The 19,111-nt window shown below is 33.6% G+C and overlaps 1 protein-coding gene across 1 annotated transcript; it reads left to right on the top strand.

The window, feature by feature from the left end:
- The first annotated feature begins 8,870 nt into the window (after positions 1-8,870).
- On the top strand, positions 8,871-13,736 carry LOC136220787 (indole-3-acetate O-methyltransferase 1). Its single transcript, XM_066008597.1, has 4 exons — positions 8,871-9,037; positions 9,133-9,552; positions 11,041-11,316; positions 13,292-13,736. Exons 1-4 carry the CDS (start codon positions 8,918-8,920, stop codon positions 13,643-13,645), a joined length of 1,170 nt encoding a protein of 389 aa, XP_065864669.1. The 5' UTR covers positions 8,871-8,917; the 3' UTR covers positions 13,646-13,736.
- Positions 13,737-19,111: the final 5,375 nt, after the last annotated feature.

Below are 19,111 nucleotides of genomic sequence, written 5' to 3'. Positions count from 1 at the left end.
CCTTGAGACTCTCCTTAGAATGCGGGGAGTGAAGGTGAGTAATCAAGAGGAAGACTTGGATAGGCACTGTTGGGCGCTGACTAACAATGGAGTTTATTCTTGCAAATCGGCCTTTGAAGCTTTCTCTCTCTTTAGATCTGATCCTCCCTCGGATGTGTGGAAGTCGATTTGGACCCTTAAAGTTCCTTTCCGTATTAGGAGTTTCCTGTGGCTGGGCGTTAAGGACAGGCTTCTTACTAATTCGGATAGGCACAGAAGGCACTTGGCTGATTCTGGAGCTTGCAGTAGATGCAGAGGCCATGTTGAGACTTTGTGCCATGCTCTTAGAGATTGCTCTAATAGTAAAGAGGTTTGGAGGAAAATTCTCCCACACCATATTTTCTCTTCCTTCATGGCACATTCTGAGGTCGACTGGTTCTCTGATGGTGTTAGAGGAAAGTTGCTTCCATACATGGAGCATGGTGACATTTTCTTTGCTATTATCTGTCACCAAGTTTGGAAATGGAGAAACGAGGAGATTTTTGGAGATAAAACTGTTTTTATGACAAACTTAGCTGATTTCTTCTCGAAAAAACTTTTCTCTATTATCGATAGTTTCAAAGGAGAGTCCCTTGCCAGAGCCTCTCAGTGTTGTGATGTCCATCTCGTGGGATGGAGCAGGCCAAGAGAGGGGGTTGTGAAGCTGAATACTGATGGTTCCTGCCTCAGTAACGGTAAGATTGCGGCTGGAGGTGTGCTTAGAGATGTAGGGGGCGTCTGGCTTTCTGGGTTCTCCCAGAATTTAGGGTTGGGTTCTTCCTTTTCTGCGGAGCTCTGGGCTATTCTTACTGGAATCAATCTTGCTAAAAGGCTGGGTGTTAAGAGGCTCTCTGTGGAGTCTGATAATTTGGAAGCAATCAAAATGATTTCTGAGAATCATTCTATGGGTCTTAACAGTCGCAACCTCATCAAAGCTATTATAAGGCTTTGCTCCTCCTTTGAGTTCGTAGAGTTCAGACACATTTTTAGAGAGCAGAATCGTGTTGCTGATCGCTTGGCGGCGGCGGGCCATGAAGGGACGTTAGGCGTTACTACCCTTCCTGTTTCCCCTAGTTTCATCTCTCATCTTCTCTTAGAAGATAGGATTGGGGTTAGCTTCCCTAGGCTAATTCCTGGGTAGTTTGTTGTTATTCGTTTTTCTTTTCCTTTTCTACCAAAAAAAAAAAAGAAAACCTCAGTCCTTACTTTGAAAAAAAGTAAATCACAGTCCTTTATCTGAAAATTAGTGAAACCACATTGGTTTTATTTGAAATTTATCCTAAAATAAACTATATGTTTTTTATGTACATAAAAAATAAAATTTATTTATTTAGGCCAACAACAGTATATCTATAATAGCTGAACTAGAAAAACCTGTTATTATACTTCTAAGCTGAGGCGATAAAGTTATAAAATTCTAAAAATAAAATGAAAGCCAGTCAATAGATCTTTTCCCTCCTTATCGCTCTTCATTTATAAGAATGTGTCCCATCATTTAAATGATGATATGTCATTTTCATAAAAAAAAAATTATGTAATAATGCATTAATATATATCTTATTATCTTCCCTTACTTTCATCTCTGTATATAATTCTAATTAATGCATTAACATATGCCCCTCATTTTCCCTTATATACTTCTATTTATTTAGGAGCACGTCCAAGCTTGAAATTTTTAAGCTATTATCATCGTCTTTTTTAGAAGATCCATTGGATTGAATTGCATTTTTTTTCTTTTTTGTTATCACTATTTTTAGAAAGAAAACTTCTATCAATAGAGTATGGTTACATCTGCAGATAATAATGGCAATAGTAACGTTAGTTATGATAAAGATTGAATTTAACAATGGATTTCATTTTATTGTTTTAGAATTTTATATATGAATTGAAAATTTTGTGTATTGTGTAGATTTCGAGTCCTGATTTCAATTATCGTCGTCTTATTTTTAGAGAAATGATTGCATTAGGTTAGCCATTTTTTTGTTATCACTACTGTGTAGGAAAAAAACTTCTGTCAATTCAGTATAATTATATAATCTCAAGTCATTATGCAGATTGTAAATCTTATATTTTGGTTTTTTCAAAAAAGAGTTCAAAGAGCAATACAAAAATGAGCATTCTTCCTGTTATCTTTTGATTTTTCTCCTTCTAATTACTGTCTTCACCTCTGTATAGAAATAGATTCACTATTCTATTTCATTTGCAGAAAAAACGATTGAAATAGTAGATTTGAACTGTATCTTCCTCTCAATGATACTCTTGGTATAAGGAGAAGAAGATGCATAAGAAAGAAAAAGAAGATGAAGAAAAAGAAGAGGAAGTGTTAGTATTTATGTAAATTTTTTAAATTCCTGAGATTTTTGTTTTTATTCCGTTGGATTTTCGACTATGATTGTGGGGTTATATGACTAACTAGCTATTTTGCAACTAGGAGAAAAGTTTTTCCACTAGACTTCCCAGTCTCTTTTGTGCGCATAAAAAATAAGGATGATTGGCTTCAAAAATACATAATTTATCATTTTTTACAATGTTAGAAATTATGACCTTTTTTTTTTATTATTATTATTATTATTATTATTATTATTATTATTTATCTAACCTATTACCTCTGTATAAAAGCTGAAACATAAAGTAGTATCATATTTTTCCAAAGCAACATAATTGATGATGTGTAAAAATATAAAAAAAATAGTGGAAATTTATCTATATATATTTTTTTTGATAGAAATTAGGACGAGACAGAACTTGGGCGGGGTGAGCACCTGTGACCCAAGAACTGACAAACCCGCAATATATTAATAAACGAAAAATTAGTGTTTGAACAAGAGAAGAGGAATGAGAACAAACAAAAAGAAGGGGGAGGAGAAAAGTTTAGGAAAGTCAAGAAAAACGTAAGTGAGAAATACTATAAATGTCATCATTGATAAACATGTGGTAAAAAGCAGGAGCTGAAGGCCACCAATTGATCACTGAGGAAGAGACTCCAAACTTTGTTAGTGCATCAGCAACTCTATTTCCTTCCCTAAAGATGTGTGAAAAAAGAATGTTCATCCTAGAGCAAATGCTGAGACAATGCAACTATTCTTGACGAATACTCCAAGGAACATGTCTAAGCAAATTAACAACGTACATTGGGTCTGACTCAACCCAAAGCTGATGCCAATTTTTCTCCCAAGCAAGTTCAATTGTAAAAATAGCGGCTCTCAATTCAGTCATGTAAGCAAAAGAAGGAGGGGTAGAAAAAGCAAAACAGCCTTTGGGAAATCCACGATAGTTGCGAAAAATACCTCCCGCTCCTGCCTCGCCTGGAGTGCCAAAAGCAGAGCCGTCCACATTGACTTTAACCCATCCCGGATGAGGTTTAAGCCAATGGACCGGAATAATGTTGGGAGCCGGAGGCGGCCTAGGAGAAGCCAGAAGACGGGATAAGATAACTTCATCTCTCCGTGAAGAGCAAAAACCTTTAGAAGTGGCAAAGGACTCTCGAATCATTCGAAAGAGGATGATCTTCGAGTGCTGAATAGAAGGAAATTTATCTATATATCTTTTATCAATGATAATTCATTCTACTTCTTGTTAAAATTAATCGTAGATTTTTCAGCTTCCTTCTTAATTACTCCATTTAATATTGTTTCTTCTTCTTCCTAAAATTAATTTTTCACTCATCTTATTAATAGAATTAAATAAAATAAACTTCATTTCAATCTTTTTACTGTCAAAAGTTTATGCATTGATAAGGATGAATCCATGCTTTACCTCTATTGGTTATGCTAAAGGTAAATCAACACTCAATTTTTAAAATCCAAAGAAATTGCTTATTTATTGAGTGTTTCAATCATTAAAGTCACTATATCTTGATCTTGGAAAACCTTTTCTCAGGCTTTGAATATTACAACGGTGGTAACAGCTTTTGCTGGTGCAATCTTAATGAAACCGTCATAATTTGTTTTAAATTCTGAATAGTAGTTACTAGAGAATTAAATCTTATTAATGGAATTAAATTGAAGTAACTTATTAATTTTGTAAAATAGTTTAGTAGCTACAATGGTTTTAATAGTCATTAATCTTAATTCAGTAAGATTAATTTTTTAATTAAGTGAATTAATTCTTCACAGCCAACTTATTAAAAAAAAATATTCATACTTTTGTAAAATTTTATTATTCTACCTATTTTATCATTCATGTTATCAGTATAAGTTCATTTAAAATGTTTGTGTCTTCAAAAAAAAGTAACATGGTATATATATAGCCTAACCCTACATATATATATATATGAAAAGAAAAGATATCTGTAATATATTTTGGAGTTAAAAATTAGCTAATTTTATATTTCAATGTTTCTGTAATGTATACATGATTCTTTTTAAAACTAATTCATCTGTTATTATACCTCTTTATCAATTTTGACGCTGACTCGAAATATATAAAAAAAACTCTATTTATTTTCAATTTAATCTAGTCATCAAATATATTAAATTAACCAACATCTCCCGTTTATCTTTTCTCCCTAAGGACCGAGACCTTCATTACTCACAGTAGGCCGGTAAAGTAGGAAGTCATTTTTTGAGTCCATGGAATGGTGCCTGGATGCAGCCTACCAGACAAAGGTAGGAAAGCAAAGGCATGTGATGATATCCGCTATACAATACAAGTGGGCAATGGTTTGAAGAAGGGTGTGGGCACTTCCCTTTCGGCTAGTGGACTAACAGGTGATTCTTAGCCGTTATTGCGAAGCGGAATTAATATAGTTCATTTGACATTATAACCGTATTTATACTTCTGTCCTCGTCTTAGCCCCCGACCAGATAAAGAGAATAAACGAATGATGCCACACGCACGACTTATGTACCTCCCTTCATCGGAGGTCGCTCCGTAGGTTTTGTTTGAAGTCCTAATCCACCTATGAGACAGACAACAGACTTAGACGCCTATAAATAAGCCCGGCTTTGCAGGTATTCAAACCACTATTGCAAGCCATACGGGGGTAGCGTAGCGCTTTCTCAGTTAATAACCTACCGTAAGAGCACATGACATAAATATACGAGATCTGAGTATCCATTATCCGAGACAGACAATGCTTGCGACCGTGGGCAAGAGGGACCGGCCCAGCTTTTCAAAGCAAAAGGGCACTGTTGGGTGAAGCTTTCTTGGTCAAAGATTGCTAGACTCGGAGTAAGGATACTAATTATGTCATTATATACCAATCATAGGTTATTACAAAAGCATAAGTTTAAGAAGGGCCAAAGTCTATCTCTGAGGTTCGTAGTTTCCGTGGTTCAGCCACTTTATATAGGAGATTCATTAGAGGGTTTAGTACCATTATGGCTCCTGGTTGGTTTAAAGAAAGCGGAGTTTCAAACTCCGAGCTCAAAGGAAAAACCTTCCCTATCATAGAAGTTAGCTCAAAACCATATTTATAGCTTGGTAATCTCTCGTTTACTTGACTTTTTGACTGTAGCGGTTATGGCTAGACTACTTTGCTCAGAGAACCAAGTCCTTGCTTCATTTTTTAATGCACTTTACAATAAAGATAAATAATTTTTTTACCTTTTATCGTATTTTAATTTATTGTTAAATTAAACTCTTCAAACTTTTTTTTTAAAGAGAAATGCATTAATAAGCCTCAACTGGACAGATAGTTAAAAGTACATTAGAAGCAAAACTCGAAATACTATTATAAACTTGTGGACAAGTCCAAATATGGGAGTGTCGAGCAAAGGCATGTGCCAGCTCGTTGGCTTGTCTAGGGATGAACTTGACTGAGTAAAAGTCGTATTGATGTAGGATGGATCTGCATTGCATTCAAATGTCCTCGAATTCCATGCTGTCATCCGTCCCATTATTGATGTCATCAGCTACTATTTTGGCATCTGTTCTAAATGAGACTCGATGAAATCCTCTGTTTTCCACCCATTCCATAGCTCGTAGTAAGGACATGGCTTCACTTTCCTTAACCAAAACAGTACCTTATAGTAACTCCATTTTTCCTAGGATGAACTATCCATTACAATCCCAGAGAACTTCACCTGCGCCTGTCTGGTACGACGATGAGAAGACGACAGCATCCGTATCGCACGCCAGATAAGTTTGTTGAGGCGGATGCCATTTTCGACAGTGGACCTGCAGTTTCGAGTGCTCAGCATTTGAACGCTCCTTATAATCTGCTGAGCCTGCACCCAATCGAACAGCATTGTATGGGCCCTGAAACACATATCTGTTGTTGAGGTTTCCAGATTAGACCACGGTCTGTTGTTTCTTGATTTTCATAAACTCCAGCACATTACTGCCACCTGGTCTGTTGCACTTTTCAGTATTCTGCTCAAAATCTCAAGGAACCAGGAGCAGAAGTTAGACAATGGATCAATGAGCTGTTGAAACAGATTTTCGAAACTGTATTCCTTCCACAGCTTGATTGCGACAGGGCACACGGAAAATACATGGCGCATAGTCTCATTCGTAAATCCACAATGAACACTGACATTATTAATTTGTAAACCCTTCAAACTATTGTTATTTAAAAAAATATTCAAATAGACAAACTTTGAAAATGTATCATAAGCAATAAAAAATTATATAGTGATAATTTATATTATTAAATTTGTAAAAGAAACTAAAACATTATTAATTATTTTATTTAAAATATATGAAAATTTCACACGATTAGTATTGTCTAAAGAAATAAAAGATGTTGGTATTTGTAAGATGAGAAGTTGTTTTCACTTTTGTTTTCAAAATTGACTTAGTTTTTCCGTTTGAGACATACATACTAGAAGATATTGATAAAAAAAAAATAACAACAACAACAAAGCCTTAGTTCCGAAATGATTCGGGGTCGGCTAACATGAACTATCATATAAAACCGTGAAATCAAGTCGTGTTAACGATATAAATTCTCTCCCTTCACTCTGTCATATCCACTACTATATTTTTCTCAATCCACAATACACTCATATCACTCTCGATCACCCTCCTCCAAGTTTGCTTAGGTCTTCCCCTACCCCTCACCATTACATCCCTTTGCTACTTTTCAGTCCTTCTAACCGGCGCATCAAGCGCTCTTCGTCTTATATAGCCAAACCACCTTAGTCGGTTTTCCCTCATTTTATTCTCAATAGATGTAACCCCTACTTTTGTCCTAATTATTTCATTACTCACCCAATCCTTTCTCGTATGACCACACATCCATCTCAACATACGCATCTCCGCTACCGACATCTTATGAGTGTGACAGTGTTTGACTGCCCAACACTCCGTACCATATAACATTGCTGGTCTGATTGCCGTGCGGTAGAATTTTCCCTTCAATCTATTAGGCATGCCGGGGTCACAAAGGAAACCCGTAGCACTCTTCCACTTCGCCCAACCAGATTTAATTCTGTGAGCAACATCTCCATCTACTTCTCCATCCGTTTGGATAATAGATCCTAAATACCGAAAGCAATCTGATGCCTGAACAACTCTCTCATCTAGGGTGATTGTCTCTGCCTCCCTACTCTTATCGTCGCTAAACTTACACTCCAAATATTTTGTCTTACTTCGGCTCAACTTAAAACCTCTAGATTCTAAAGTTTGTCTCCATAGTTCTAACTTCTGATAAAAAAAAAATAACGTTTTGGAAAAATATTTTTCTGAAAACAATTAAATGGATCTAAAATATATATTGGAAATAATAATTAGTAAAAAAATGATAGTAGACAAAATCAGTAAATGAAAGATAGTATAAATGGAATTTATATTATAGTGGAAATTAGAAAAGAATTATTGATGGGAAGATAGGGTAGATGTTATCACGAGAAATGTTAGCGAAATGATAAAAGAAACAAAATAATAATTTACTGCTACTTTTTTAATAACTAACTTTTTGCAGTAATAAACGGAACCTGTATCACCTATATATTGCATCTGGCCCCATCTTTCTGGATTTTCTGTCTCCTAACAAATAATACCATATTAAAAAAATACACTATACCACTTAACTTTGACGTTATTAACATGATCATCATTAAATTTTAAAATCGGACATAAAAATCATTTAACGTAATATAAAAATTCAAATGATTGTTGACCACGTATATAAAATATCGGTAAGATGACTCCTCAACTTTGAAGTTACTAATATGATGACCTCTCAAAACGTGTGATCTATTAATATTTTATGTCCGGTATTTACACGGATTATCTGCACTTTTTTTTTATGTTATCATATTATCAAAGTTCATTAAATTTTTGTATCTGATTTTAAAATTTTAAATCATCATGCTAATAATATTAAAGTTGAGACTTTTATTTTTGAGAGTCTTTATTTGCGTTTATCATTTTTTAAAAAGTGTCAATTTTCTCTAATGTACGAAATGATATCATTTCCTCCCTTCTTAATATTTCTAAATAAGATTAATTTTATCATACATAACATAAAATTTAAATGGACTAATTTATTATAATTTAAAATATTTATTCTATTACTAATACAATTATAAATCTGTCAAAATACCAATATTTAAGTCTGGCGGTAGGTAAAATGAATATTAGAGATATAATTGCTTTATTATCTAGGACAAATTATTAGAAGCACTCAATTCTCCATGTCAAATAGAGGACATTCTATACATATTTTGACACGTGTAACATGGACCCACGTATATTATGAGAGGCCCCACTATTTTAATTATTACATGGGGTCACAATACACGTATGCAAACGTGAATTGGGGGTCCTCCGAGTGACATGGAAAACCCGATGCTTAATATAAAAACTCATTTTCTAGATGGGTGAATATACACTTTACAAAAAAGATAGAGGGAAAATTCAATCCTTATCCATATATATATATAGGCCAAGTCCTCTATTACATTCTACTGGAAGTTTGAACAATCATTCTCAAACATAAATTGAAAGACAAATGGGTTCTATAGGAGACAACAACGTTGTCAATGTCATCTCTAATCCTAAGCTTGAGAAATTGCTTTCTATGAAAGGTGGCAATGGAGAAGCTAGCTATGCCAATAACTCTAAAGCTCAGGTTCTTTTTTTCTTCCATTTCTTTATTATTAATTCAAATAAATATTCTTTTTTATTATTATTATTATTAAAAAAACCATGTAAAAATTTATGCAGGCTTTGCATGCTAGATCCATGTTTCACTTTCTTGAAGAAACCCTAGACACAGTGCAGCTCAATTCATGGCCTGAGATTCCATTCCAAGTGGTGGACTTAGGGTGTTCTTCTGGTACTAATACAATCTACACCATTGATCTCATCATCAAGCATATCATCAAACGGTATGAGTCCTCCGGGTTAGAGCCGCCGGAATTCTCAGCTTTTTTCTCTGATCTTCCCAGTAATGACTTCAATACCCTCTTTCAACTCCTTCCTCCTTTGGCTAACAATGGTGGAAGCATGGAAGAATGTTTAGCTGCTACTGGCCACCGGAATTACTTTGCTGCTGGTGTCCCGGGTTCTTTTTACCGGAGACTTTTTCCGGCGAGGTCTATTGATGTATTTCACTCTGCATTTTCCTTGCACTGGCTCTCCCAGGTATTCCATTTAATACACAACATTTATATTTATTAATAATTATATATATAGTGCAATACTAAGCAAGGGTTTATCTGAATTTAGACACTGCCGGCCTTAGATGGTCAAAAAGTCAATGAAACAATATTATTATCCCTTGCTTAGGGTTGAAAGAAGATGATTAGATTCTAAATTTCATGGATGAATGAATTCATGTCTTGAATTTTTTTTATTTTTTTTGAATTGGACTTATTTGAGAGAGAGAAACAGTGAAGGGTAGTTATTGTAAGATCTATGATTGAACTTTAATTATTTTTGGGATTGCAGTTTAATAGATTAGAACCATTGTTTTTATAATTTAATAATATAATTAATTTTTCAAATCAAAATGGCTCACATACGGAAATTTTATATTTAATTGGGTTAAGGTGCAAAAATACCCCTAACGTTTTGGGTCAGGAGCAATTTTACCCCTAACGTCTAAAATGGTGCAATTTTGCCCCTAACGTTTGTAGCTAAGAGCAATTTTACCCTTAACGTTGGTAATTTGGGTCAATTTTAGAAATAATTCATCAAACTGTATTCTCGGTCATGAATCTTATCATCTACATTTCAAATGTGCGTCATTTTATCAGTAACAAATCATAAACAAATATTGGGATGTGAAAAAAATAAAAAATAAAAATAAAAAATATACTGTCTTTTCTACGAATTAGACAAAAAAAATTCAAAAAATTCACCGAATTTATAATATTAATCTCAAATTCTATTATTAAATTACAAAAAACATAAATTTTTTTTTATAGAATGAATTGATATGCAATTGGTGCAAAATAATGAACAAAAATATATGTGTTTTATAATAGTGTCTGAAATTGACCCAAATTACCAACGTTAGGGGTAAATTTGCTCTTGGCTACAAACGTTAAGGGCAAAATTGCATCATTTTAGACGTTAAGGGTAAAATTGCTCCTGACCCAAAACGTTAGGGGTATTTTTGTACCTTATCCCTATTTAATTTAAATTTTTGATGTATTAAACTCTATCACTAAAGACTTTAATTATATCATTTGATAAATGGTATTATAAAATTATAATGTTTTTCATGTGAAAGTTAATTTTTTTTTTTCAAAAAATCTTAATTATCCTTTTAATTTTTTGTTAAGGCTAACAACTAATGCAAATTGACACGAGTATTTTTGTTTATCGGATTTTGGGGTTCAATTCGTTACCAAATCAAAATTTGATCTTTATTAATAGATAATTTGTAAATTTTACCATAAAAATTCTCTAGAATTTTATCCTAATCATAAAAATAGATAGATCTAGTGTTAGCTAAAATTTATAGGGCTGGGTTGATAATTAAGATAGAGAAATGAAATGATTATTGTTGGAAGTTGAAAAGGGTTATGGATAAATTTTGAAAAAGCATTTATGCTTTCCAAAGCAAAGTTATAATAGTGTTTAAATGTAGGCTAATAATTTAGTTTTGTTTGTTTATAAATGAAGGTGCCGGAGAGTGTGGTTGAGAAAAGATCAGCAGCATACAATAGAGGGAGAGTATATATTCATGGTGCTGGAGAGAAGACAGTAAATGCATACAAGACACAGTTCCAAACAGATTTAGCTGCTTTCCTTAAAGCTAGATCTCAAGAACTCAAGAAAGGTGGCTCCATGTTTCTTGTCTGCTTGGGCAGAACTTCTCTGGACCCCACTGATCATGGTGGGGCTGGCCTTCTCTTTGGGACCCACTTTCAGGATGCTTGGGATGATCTTGTCCTTGAGGTATGTAATGTAATCATTCCTAATTCCTTTGCTTTTCGCTATTTTCACATGAAAACTATTTTACAAAGACTATATTTTAAAAAAAATCCTTTTGTATCTGCTTTCATGTTTCACTTAGATTTAGATATAGGCCCTGTTTGGGAATTAGCTGTTAGTTGTTAGCTGATTACATTAGCTGATTTGACTAGCTTATTTGATTAGCTGTTTGTGTAGATCTGTTTGGTAAAAATTAGCTGATTGACAATAGCGGTTTGTGCAAAAAGACGAATAAGGGCATTAATTTTGGCGCAGAAGAAGAGGGAGTCTATTTATTAGGGTTAAAGAAGTCCATTAATTTTAATATTGCAAAACGCTAATTGAAAAAGCTCATTTTAAGAGCTTTTTCTAAATTAGCGTTTTCATCCCAAAACTATCTTCCAAACCTCTCTCCACCAAACACTCCAATTAGCGGTTTCAGTGGTCAAACCTCTAAAGTTGGTCAAAACCGCTCTTTTTATCCCAAAACACTCTTTACCAAGCAGGGTCATAATGGTTACACCATTTTTCATTATTTTTGTTACATCAAACCCGTATTTTTTTCATTTTTTCTTATTGTTTTAATATTATTAAAAAGATTTTGTTTTAAAATAATAATATTATATAACAAAATATACCATCATTATATTTAAAATTTAACTGTACTTTGGAGATTAAAGGTATTTTAGTTTTAGACTTTATCCTAAAGTTTGAATTATATTTAGAAAGGAGGGACAATCTGATATCTGGCTAAGGCATAGGTGACCATAAAGCAAAAAAGCCACGCAGAAGAAGAAGGAATAATTATATATATGAAAATGAAATGTCCCTACTTAAAATCTTAACCGTATGATGCTTTTTCCCAAGGCTATAATCGACACTGTGTCGGCTTCATCATAAGTTTGTAGGCCAATGTCGTCTACATTCAGTACCACTACTAACCCAATTTTACCTTTTTACTTTGTCAACCATTTTTAGTCTTATCCCTATTAAATTAAAAACACCTATCTTAAAAGCTCATATCTTTTAAATGAAATGGCAAAAAGCACCCTGAGACCCCTGATCTTTCATTGTTTGGTGCATTAAGCTCCCGATCTTTTATTTAGACACATTGAACCCCTGATCTTTCACCATTTAGTGCATTAAGCCCTCGATCTTTCATTTAGACACATTGAGCCCTTGATCTTTCATATATGGGTGTATTAGGTCCTTCCATAAATCAATTAATATATAGGTTTATTAAGGGCATGTTTGGTGTGACAACAAATGATATTCTAAAAATAACAAATTCTAAAATAAAAAATATATTATACAAATTAATAAAAATAATTTAAATAAAAAATAAAAAATTTATTGAACACAATAAAACCTTATTTTTCGATAATTATGTTCTAAAAATAAAAATAATGTTAAAATTAAAGCACATTTTATGGAAATAAGAAGTGTAATTTTATCAATAACAAGTAACTACAAACAACTGTTCATGAAAAGAGCTTTTCGTGAAAAGCTCCAAAATGTTGCAGTGTCCAGAGAAAATGCGAAACGCTGCAGTTATATAAACCTAACCAAACATGCCCTTAATAAACCTATATATTAATTGATTTACGGAAGAGCCTAATACACCCATATATGAAAGATCAATGGCTCAATGTGTCTAAATGAAAGATCGAGGGCTTAATGCACCAAATGATGAAAGATCAGGGGCTTAATGTGTCTAAATAAAAAATCGAGTGCTTAATGCACCAAACAATGAAAGATCAGGGGCCTCAGGATGCTTTTTGCAAAATATTTTTCTGATTTTTATGATGAGGCATTCATCATGCCACTTTTACCTTTCAAATTTCACCCTTTTAGGAACTTCTTTTTGGTAATTACCACTGTCCCTCTTTTCTCCATGGGCTTGTTTTGCAGGCTTTTATTGGGTCAGGCCCATTACTCATTTTAATTATAAAATTTGCAGGGGCTTATGAGCAGCGAGAAGCGAGATGATTTCAACATTCCAGTATATGCGCCAAGTCAACAAGAATTTAAGGAAGTGGTTGAAGCCAATGGTTGTTTCACCATTAACAAGCTTGAGGTTTTTAAAGGAGGGAGCCCTCTGGTGGTTGACCGTCCTGATGATGCGGCGGAGGTTGGCCGAGCTTTGGCTAATAGCTGCCGGAGTGTATCCGGAGTTCTTGTTGAAGCCCACATTGGAGAAAAGCTGAGTGAGGAGCTTTTTTTAAGGGTCGAACGGCGAGGCACAAAGCATGCCAAGGACATTTTGGATAAATTACAGTTCTTTCATATTGTCGCTTCTCTTTCTCTGCCTTAATTTACAACATAATAATAAATGAAGAAAAAGGCTTTTTCCTTTTCTCTTTCCTTTTCTTTTATTTTCTATGGCATAATTGTGTTCCCCTTAAATCCACAAGTATATAAAGTTCTTTTCATTTACTTCCTTACTTAAATGCTATTCTTTGGCTCTTTGTGGGAAATACAGCGTGCCATAAAATTATAGCATTCTCGAACTATAAAATAAAATTGAGTGCGTCTAATAATTTTTAAAATCGAACAACGGTTGAAAATAAAAAGACTTTAAAATTTTCTGAGGTTAAACGATACTTAGAAATAAAATTGAAAAGGAAAAACTGCAATGATAGTTCTAAAAAATGCTAAAGTTTATGGATAATTTGCTAGAGTTTTGCTTGATTGTGTATTGAGTTGTCCTTTTTTCATCATGATTTCTGTCTTTTATAGATGTTGGGAGCAACTTCTTGTTATTTCCACCAATCCACGTTCTCCACCATATTGATTAATTGCTCAAATTTGACTTCCACGATAAATTGAGTATGACGCTTTCTAACTTTCCTGCTTTTTAATTGGCTCATAAAATACACGTTATAAATATTAAATGACCTCATGATCCTCTAGGTTTACCTTAAGTATCTCATGATGTTCACTCTAGGAAATTGGTTTCTCCTGAGATACACTATAGGAAGTTGGTTTCGTCCGAGATACAATATAGGAAGTTGGTTTCTCCCGAGGTACACTATTGGAAGTTGGTTTCCCCCAAGGTACACTATAGGAAGTTGGTTTTTCGCGAGGTACACTGTTGGAATTTGGTTTCCTATGAGGTTCACTCTAGGAAATTGGTTTCCCTTGGTTCCCCTTGAAGTTCACTATATGAAGTCTTCTCTCGGTTCCCCTTGAGATGTTTCCCCTAAGGGAAACCGAGATTCACTCTTGGAAATTCTAAATGAATGATGTACCAGGAAAACGTAAAAAGTTTCTTAATATGAAAATTTTCCTAAACAGTTCTTTTAAGAAAAAGTTTTCTAAAAAGAAAAGTTTATCCCGTAAAAAGTGTACACCAGAATATGCATTATGAGGACTTTATTTTTAGTGCAAACAACCTTTCCGCGTGGCGACATGGGGTGAAAAAAGGAAAGAGAGAGATAAGGTTTCTCTCGCTTTTGGCATAACAGGCCCCAACGTGTAATTAGTTTGGTAGTAGTTAATAATTTGAGTTTGATTTTCGACCTTTTTTAATGTGATAATAATATAACTACATAGTTATATTTTTCTCTAAAATTTTATTAGAAATGTATGTTGGAAATTAGGCTAAGGTAAAGCAGCGGAAATATAAAATTTTTAACCTATTTCCATAAACCACAAGATCCGTTAACCGTTATTTCATATAAAGAGGGATAAGAAGAATTACCTCTTGATGATCAATCTACCGTTGTTAATGAAGTGCCCACAACTCTTCTCCGAGTTCCCAAACACGGAATCAAACACGGGAAGATTAATTTAGAATCAACCGTTGAATAGCAACCAAAGTAGATTGCCTCTAACTAATCAACACAAGATCAAGGATAAAAGAAATAGATGAAATCAATTGATCGGAAGGAAGGCGTAGAGAAATCTCGTCCTCGAACTAGGGGTGTCGAATTTTCTCTCTCTCTCACTATAGGGATTTCGAAAATCTCAGTAGGGAATGCACTTAGGGATTTCGAAAATCTCAAAGGGGAGGGGTATTTATAATCTCTTGTATCTAATCCCTAGTTAGATAGAATTAGGTTACTGAATAGGAATTCAATTCGGAATAGAATTCCTAATTATTATCTCACTATATATCTAATATATTAAGGATAATAATAATAACCTTATTGGATAATAATAGGAGTATTATAATCTAATTAAAACTCATAACTTATTTATCTCTTAATTAATTTAATTCATAATCCTAATCTAATTAGGATTTAACAAAATCAAATTAATTATTCACGTACCTAGCTACATGAATTTCGACCCCCTTGGTCTATGGGCCTTATTGGGCTCAATTGGGCTTCCATCAATTAATTAACACCTATCTCTCTTTTAGGTTCCAAGTCTTATGTGTGACCCATTAGGTTCTTATTGCTTCTAGCCATATGCAACGTTATTAAATTAATTTTCAAAGAATTATATTTAATCTTTGCATAACGGAATGATGTACAGAGTATGTGATTAGCAAGTCTGTAATCATTCCCCCAGAGCTATAAGAAGACAGGTTGATTCTGTCGTTAACCTTTCCGTATTAGTTACAGTATAATTCGATCCTTTATCAACTACATCCTTGAACTGAATCTTATGACTATGGATGATGTCAAGTCACATATAGCGAGACGTTCGTTTTACTTGTACAGGCCGAGTCAACTCAAATAGATAGGTTAAGTGAAATCTGTATTTCAAGTCTTAAGCTATCACCTTGCAAGGATTTAGAGTCGAGTCTTCCACAAGCGATCCATGGATGTATCTCCCATTCATCGGGAGTGATAAATGCTCAATCCAATATATAACGATCCCACAATCACTTCCTGTGATACCCAACATCTACTGTTCACACCCCAGAGTCATCTCTGTTAAGGATCGTGTTACACCAGAGTCAAAGCATCACATTCCGTAATCCAGAATACCAATTAATATTCCTTTGAGTCTGAGGATTAGTTATACCTATTAATACCAATGAGATGAACAGGTGACAAGGATGAATCTACCCATCCTGTTATCTCAAATCGGATCCCCAATCCTAATGAACAACTTTTCATCGGATCTATGTAACTGTCCAGATATCTGTATATATGAAGCTTGTGAGATCAGCTTTCTGTCGGATAGAAGACATTGTTACATACAAGTCTCAACAGTGATATATCAATCCTAAACACATCACTTGACTTGGGGTGGTTTTAAGTTTATTAGTTTATTATAAAGTTTTGTCTCACTTCATGCTTGTATGAACACTTTATAATCACTTTAAATAAACTTACGGATTTCCTTTTATTTGACTTTATTTAGTGCTTAAAAGGGATTGCCTTTATATAGTTATAAAACATATATCTCATTAAAACAAATGATATAAAGAACAATTCATTTACATTAAGTTTGTATCCTAGAACAATTGTCTATAGGACACTAAACCCCAACAATGTACACCTTTCCAAATCCTGAACATTGTTTTTTTAGGAAAAATTACAAAATTGGATTAAATGGGAGATCTATTTACATATTTAGTTCATTTACCCAACATATTACATATCTAGACTATATTTTTATGACTTTCCCAAAATACCCTCCCCTTCCCATTCCTCTTCCAAGTGCACGGTTTCCCTTCTCCTTCCCAGACCTTTGATCTTCCTCTCTTCCTTTATATCACCAATTTCTTCATCACCATGTATGTCTCTTCTTCCTGTATTTATCTCTCGATTCTTCATCTTCATGTTTCTAGAAAATTAAGTCATGATTCTTCATCTTCGTGTTTATTTTTGTCTCTTGGTTTTTTTCTTCTTGTGCGAATCGAATGTATGGTTATTCGACATTATTGTTCGTGTTTTTCCGCGTTTATCATATGGTTATTGTCGATTTCAATGGTAAAATACAGAAATAATGTAAGTATCTACTGCTTAATCTTTATTTTTTTCCAGAAATAGTATTACCTTCTTAGGCTTCACATATTGCGAAATATGCGAAGTAAAAGTCATTATACGAATTAGTATTACCTTCTCATACTTCACATATTGCGAAATATGAGAAGTAAATTCCATGTCCTTAATCAATATTGTCTTCGCATATTTCGTAATATGCGAAATCAGAAGGAAATGAGATAGAAGAAAGACTAAGAAATTTCTAAGTGTTATATATATATGAAGGGTATTTTGAGAAAGTCACTAAAATATAATCTAGATATATAGTATGTTAGGTAAATGATCTAAATATGTAAATGGATCTCCCATTTGATCTAATTTTATAATTTTTCCTTCTTTTATCCTAAACCTTTCTCAACCTTTTCAAAGAAGCAGGGTTCAGTCAAAAGGGTAAGATAAGGTTTGATCAAGTGGAGGAGATAAGATTTGGACCAATGAGACGAAAGGACAGCCATAAACCTGATCTAATGGAGAAAGAATCTTTGCACCGAACACATTCACTTGGGGGAAGTCTAGTTACCAGGGTCGGTCGTGATAGTTTAGGAGCCCTAGGCGACACAAGAGATAATGAGTCCTTAATAAAAAAAAATTATACTAAAAAATCTAAAAATAGAAATTTGGGACCATTTTAAATTTAAAACATTATATTATTTGGTCAATTTTTAAACCTAATGGATATTATAACTAAATTTATAACAAATATATATATATATATATATATATATATTCAAAAAAAATTAAATTTTTTGGGCCCCTTTTAGCCTTGGGCCCTGGGCGGCCGTACCCTGGGCTATGCCCAGGGCCGGCCCTGCTAGTTACGAGTAATTTCAAACTCCTAATAGATTCTAGAGTTGACGAATGTTCATAGGAGAATCCTCTAAGCCAACAAGATTCACAAAGAACGAACTTTCCATAAAAAAAAAAAAAAAAAAACAATAGACCAAAAGTTTCCTTTTAAAGGGGAAGATTACAAGCCAAGTGAGAAGCTAGAACTCAAAGATGTGAATAAGAGATTTGGTTGAAATGAGGATTCAAGAAAGGAGACCCGGGTTTAACTAATAACTTCATTGAGAAGTTTTGAAACCTTCAATGATAAAAAATTGTAGTTCTTAACTATTTACAACAACTCACAATTTGGTTGAAATGAGGATTCAAGGAAGGAGACCCGGGTTTAACTAATAACTTCATTGAGAAGTTTTGAGTTGTTGTAAATAGTTAAGAACTACAATTTTTTATCATTGAAGGTTTCAAAACTTCTTTTGTGTCTCGAAAAAATTTAAAAAATTCCTTCAAGTTAAACTTGAAAACTTTATTGATTTTAAGTTAAAACCATCTCTTTGTTGATTTTTTTTTTATCAAAACTTCTAATTCTCTTTCTTCCAATCCTTATCAGTTATAACAATATCCTTTTGTTGTTGTCATAAATGCTAATTAAGTGGAGTTCATTCCAAGTAATTTTATCTGTGACTTTTAATCTACCGGTGAGGCTGTGATACAAATTGATTTATAATTATGTATATAAAGAACAACAAAAGCTGATTTTCATCATATGATAGAATTTATGATTAAATTTAAATCCTTACTTGCACACAATACTGAAAGAGGACAAATTTGACCACACAATATTGAAGAAACAAAACCCTCAATCAAAAGCAGCAGTTAGAACCGAATTTAAATGAAGCAATGTAGAAATATATATAGCTGAAGTTACTCATCTTCTTCTGTTAGATTATAGATGAATATATCAGCTTCTTCTGGCAATCTAAAACTTACCCTCTTCTTTGTCTTTTTGCTTCTGCTTTTTCTCAATGAAGGCACTATTTCATTACATATAT

This window comes from Euphorbia lathyris, chromosome 2 (genome assembly GCF_963576675.1).
Source record: "Euphorbia lathyris chromosome 2, ddEupLath1.1, whole genome shotgun sequence".
NCBI classification, from domain to species: domain Eukaryota; kingdom Viridiplantae; phylum Streptophyta; class Magnoliopsida; order Malpighiales; family Euphorbiaceae; genus Euphorbia; species Euphorbia lathyris.
The sequence above is the reverse complement of the archived record's forward strand: the minus strand, read 5'-3'. Positions and strand labels throughout refer to the sequence as shown.